This window comes from Papaver somniferum, chromosome 1 (genome assembly GCF_003573695.1).
Source record: "Papaver somniferum cultivar HN1 chromosome 1, ASM357369v1, whole genome shotgun sequence".
NCBI lineage: Eukaryota > Viridiplantae > Streptophyta > Magnoliopsida > Ranunculales > Papaveraceae > Papaver > Papaver somniferum.
In genome coordinates, this window is record NC_039358.1 from 82,263,882 (window position 1) to 82,269,118 (window position 5,237).

A 5,237-nucleotide genomic window follows, 5' to 3' on the forward strand; every position below is an offset into this window, starting at 1 on the left:
AATTTATTTGGGTACATCTTGTGTGTTCGGTTAGTTCGCAAACTTCAACGCAACCAAGTTTCCAACCGAACTGCAGGTTAAAAGTAACCTAGTGTTAGAAGTTCGGTTGGTTCGCAAACTTCAACATATTTCACGAATCAACCGAACTGGGCTTATATATGCATATATGCAATTAGGCAAACGTTCGATTACTACGAAATTTATTTCTTGGCGAATTAGGCAGAGTTCGGTTACGAAGTTTCAAAGGCATAGTTCGGTTACAAAGAAAACTTAATATTTTTGCGAACGAACCGAACTTGTGGACTTCTCATTATTTTCGTAAACTAAAGTTCGGTGATATCCTTATTTTGCGAAGGAATCGAACTTATGGACTTGTGTTGTTCTAATACAAGGAGTTCGGTTAAACGTATTTTTTTGCGAATCAACCAAACTATGAGTTCGGTTAAGAAAAAATTAATTCGTGATAACCGAACTTTTATCTGAAAAAACCCTCCATTAAACCTCTCTGCAACTTCCATTTTCAACTCATTTTAACGATTACTTCTCATTTATTCAACCAAAAACGAATGACAAGTAATGGGTTTGTGAGAATATCTTTGTTAATGTTTTAAATTAAGCTATATATATATATATATATATATATATATAGTGGTGGTGGTGGTTGGTGGTGGTGGTAATCGAAGGTGGTGGCGGTAATCGGTGGTTGGTGGTGGTGATAATCGGAGGTGGTGGTGGTGGTAATCGGCGGTGGTGGGCGGTGGTGGTGGTGGTAATCGGTGTTTGGTGGTGTGATAATCGGAGGTGGTGGTGGTGGTAATCGGCAATTGTGGGAGGTGGTGGTGGGAGGAGGTGGTGGTTATATATTATATATTATATATATATATAGGTGGTTATTGGGTTAGTTTTAAATTAAATTAGGTAAGGATAGGTTAGTCATTTCAATGCTTTAGGGCACCCCTTATAACTATAGAGAAAGTGGCCTAATAAAACCATGGTTCCCTCAAAAAAAAAAAAAAAACCATGGTCCCTAAAAAATCGTTCTAAATTTTTGCCTCATCTCTTCACGAAATGAATGTCGGCCTAAACTATGGAAAAGCCCACTAAACTTCTTTGTTCCGTTTGAGTTTAGGCCCTTAGGCCTGTATGAAACTTGATCTGTTTAATTCGTCTAAAATGGGATGGAGCTAAACGCTGGCTCCGGTGAAAAGAACTGATTAAATGTGAAGACCTTGAATAGTGGGGTACAATAAAAACTTTAGAACTGATTGAATTTAAAGATTGTATTGATATACAAAGGGAATGTAAGAGTATGATCTACTATACAATTTGAATCTTTTACAAGTTAAGAAATTAAACATTGACGAAACCCTTTAAAATGCAGATCTACGCCAATGATGATGAACTTAATAATAACATCTCTATTGGGAAAGAGATGAATTGTTAAGTAGAGAAACTCTTGTTTTGATTAAGCACTTAAACAAGGTTCCAAGTTCATCCTCAAGACCTTCAATACTGCATTCCAAAATATTCACTTTCCTTTGTATCATTTCCAAATTAGATAGGTTGTGGAGTGCAACATCAACACTCCCAACTTCATTATGAATATCTTGATTTTGTAATAACTTCTCTTTCTGGTTAAGTAATCTCGATACCAAAGACCATTTGCTAGTAGAGTTGGATGAAGACACTGATAAGAATTGCAATAGAGATCGGAAAACCGAGATCGTAATACTGCTTACTTCTCTTAATAATCTAGCAACGACTACTAGATGATTATCTTGATCTATAACATTCATAGAATGAGATTCAAATTTAGACTCCATTTTTTTTAAAGATCCAATTGACTTCACCATTTCCTTTCTCAACTTCTTTCTACTACATGTGTAAGCGTCAATGCTGCTTTCGGCAGTTGATTCTCCACCCCTTCGGCGAAGACCGCACTGAAGCTCACGTACATTTTCCTTCATTTGCACCAATAGGTTCATTGTAGTGTCACAAACATCTAGCACTCTCACGGACTCGTCTAACACTTGATCAACTAACTTCTCATCTTGGGCAATGGTGCAAGATTTTTGTGTTGCAAGTGGTAATTGAAGAATATCATCAACGCAATGATAAAGATCCTTAAGACCAGATAAACCGCTTCGGATCGCCTCTGCATTGGTGGTGTTGAGACTTTTCTTTAACTTGTTTAGCTCTTCTTCGACTCTAAGAGTATAAGGATGACAAGACCTTGTAGGCAAACTAATTGATCTAACACAGTTTCTGGTATTTGGTAGTGACATTGAAGAGGATGTATCAGCCATATTCTGTTGTGTTGTTAGTTGCTTTTTTTCAGATATAAAACCTAAACTTAGTAGTTTTCAATTTTGGTATACAATTGCTCTTACCACCAGCATATATATAAAGAGTGAGATGTAGAGAGAAAAGAAAGACAAGAAGAACATGTAGTGTAGTGGATCTTAATATCTTACGGTATCACTTCTTGTCTGTACAGGTTTTTTGTTTAATGGAAATGTTTCATTACCAGAGATGTTTGGGGTTTATAAAACATCCCGAAACATGAATATTAACTATCTGTTCATTGTCTACGGATGTACGGTACTCGCATATAACGTACATGGACAAATACGCCGTACCGGTATCAAACTTGTAATTTTTCCTTACTCTCTCATGAATAATTGAATCGAATAATATGAGCGTTGAGCGACGTGTATCAGTATTAAGCACGAGATTAAGTACGTAGTAGTATATACTACTGGTCGAGAAAAAAAGGATCAACTTGGGATTTGATATATAAAATTGTCTAAATACTATGAACCTCGGTTCTTGGATTATGAATCAGTACACAGTATTACTGACTGACTGGGCTATATGAAATTTGATATATAAAATTGACAATGGGATCAAAGATGTTGCAATCGTGGAATACCAAGATCAACATAACTGTAAGAGAGGACCAGAGAATTTTGCAAAATTGCCTGTATGTCTGTAATAGTCACGAGTCCGACGACCATGTCTGTAAGCAATGCCGTAATGACCAACCACTTGGGCATACATTTGACAGTATTTTGCATTACGAGTAAGTTCAATCTGAATTTTAGACTTGCATTTTCTCTCATAATGTTATGTCTAAAGTCCGAATGCATCAAGGTAAAATGATATATGCCATAGACCATATATAGGACCAACTGCATAGGCAAATTACCAAGTTTTTAATCTGGCTGAACAAAGATGCGCGGACTGCTATGATGTGAAGAGATCCTTGTTGTGTGACTTGAACGAATATTAATCCAAGAACATTGCAATTAAGAAATCATAAGCTTCAACCTTGAGAGGTACATTATGTGATTCACTGATTCTCGCAAGTACACATGTGTGACTAATAAGTACAACATTAAGTACATTGTCTTCCCGTACAAGTTGTGGCAGACACTTAATGTTTTTCTATGGATACTCACATGCCACACATTACGGGAAATACAGCGCTCCTACAATACTCAGTCTCAGTACTACTGAAAGTAATGCTGGATGTCCCAGCTCAAGGCTAAGTCCCTCGTGGCGGATTCAAACAGGTGAGCTGTTTTGTTTTTGTTTTTCCTAGACACCCATGTAAATGAAACGGTCAAGTAATCCAAAATTTATTCCAAATCCAGCTAAACTCTTCCATTTATTTGTCTTCTTCACTCCGACTCTTCAACCGCTGAGTAACGCATAAATAGGCTAAAACAAGTTTAGAAGGATGCTCCTTTGGCTTGTTGCCCTAGAACAAGGCTTTGCTCTCCTTGCCTTAAAACCGGCCCAGTGGATAGCCCATCCCCGATGTCAGCAATAGCTATGTATCGTATTGCAGGAAAATTACAATGAGCAGAAATACGTATTCATTTAAGTCTTGAACTCCTCAATTTATTCTTGGTTCTTATGGTACCTTATCCGTTTGTTTGGTTAAGATTCAGTTAGCTTCTCAGTTTTGCATGTACTAGCTTAAATTTCTCCTTAAAGCACCTGCTTATCTACATAGGTAAATGAAATCGATGAAAACCACCTTAATAAGTAATAACCATATACAAATGTTGAGAAGAATGTACTTTATTTACACTAAGCACGCACCCATTAAAAGTAACTCTTGCGTTCTAAAGTTGTTCCAAATCCAGTGAACCTTGAACCCATCAAAAAAAATTTAAAAAAAATCATAACCAAGATTTAAAGACATAAGATCATACGTGATCAATGTTAATTAAGACAAGCATGTACAGTACATTTTCTGCAAAAGATTAAGCCCCCACTTCGTATTTCATTCTCCGTGAGCATACTTTTTAGTTAGAATAAATCTACCAAGTGGAAGGGATTTATTCCTTTCTTTTGAGCCTTCTCAAGTAAAAAAAAAAACTGTAGAACAACGTTTTGACGTGGATGATAGGTATGATGCATGTATAGATCTGTTGTCTCGTAACAACATGCATGCCAGCTATATAGGCCAATAATGTTTGATACTCCACTTTGCTAATCTTTACTAGTATAATTTTTCCAAAACTGTATGCATCACAAGAAGAAGAAAAAAAATGTAAATGCATGCATGGGTATCGAGAGGATACACAATTATAATAACAACTTGCGTATCTATGCATAAACATAAACCATGTTGTTAATTATTTGTCAGTTAATAATTAGTTGGCCGGTGACACTTGTTGATCTTCCGTGCATTTATCCGACAATCGAAATAATGTAGCTCCCTTGTACGATGCAGGGTATTTTCTAGGAGACAACAGAAACTTGGCAATCAAACAACATGAAGCTTCCATACACTTTCCTTCGAGGTTTGGTTAATTATTGTTAGCATGTCATTAATCACAGATTCGAAGCTCGTATATCTGTGTTCTTCGGCTCTTATTCTCGGTTAAAATTTATGAAAGCATGTCAAACTTCTACTTTATTATTGTCTTATATTTTGATCTAACAGTCATTAATCACATCCTCAAAACCTTAGAGATTAAACTTGGTGCTTGCTACTCAGCCTCAAGTAATGGGCCTTCCGTTAATTGGAACAGTGAAAAGTCTTCAAATCTGTTTCGAGGCATACTCATTTTTTTTTTTGAGGCATACTCATTCATTATACCATATAGGATGGATTTATAAGGGGTGTCTAAAGGTAGTGCAATTACCTATGTATCCTTAAACAAATTAAATTATTAGAGTGCCCTTATCCTCAAAAACCTAAAATCAAAAATCAAAATAAA

At 36.2% G+C, this 5,237-nt stretch overlaps 1 protein-coding gene across 1 annotated transcript; it reads right to left on the reverse strand.

Moving 5' to 3' along the window:
- Nucleotides 1-1,418: 1,418 nt before the first annotated feature.
- On the reverse strand, nucleotides 1,419-2,476 carry LOC113345427. The gene has a single exon (XM_026589235.1). It carries the CDS (start codon nucleotides 2,304-2,306, stop codon nucleotides 1,419-1,421), a length of 888 nt encoding a protein of 295 aa, XP_026445020.1. The 5' UTR covers nucleotides 2,307-2,476.
- Nucleotides 2,477-5,237: the final 2,761 nt, after the last annotated feature.

Coding starts and splice junctions, on each gene's coding strand:
- LOC113345427 (XM_026589235.1), bottom strand. CDS start 2,306: ATGGCTGATACATCCTCTTCAATGTCACTACCAAATACCAGAAACTGT.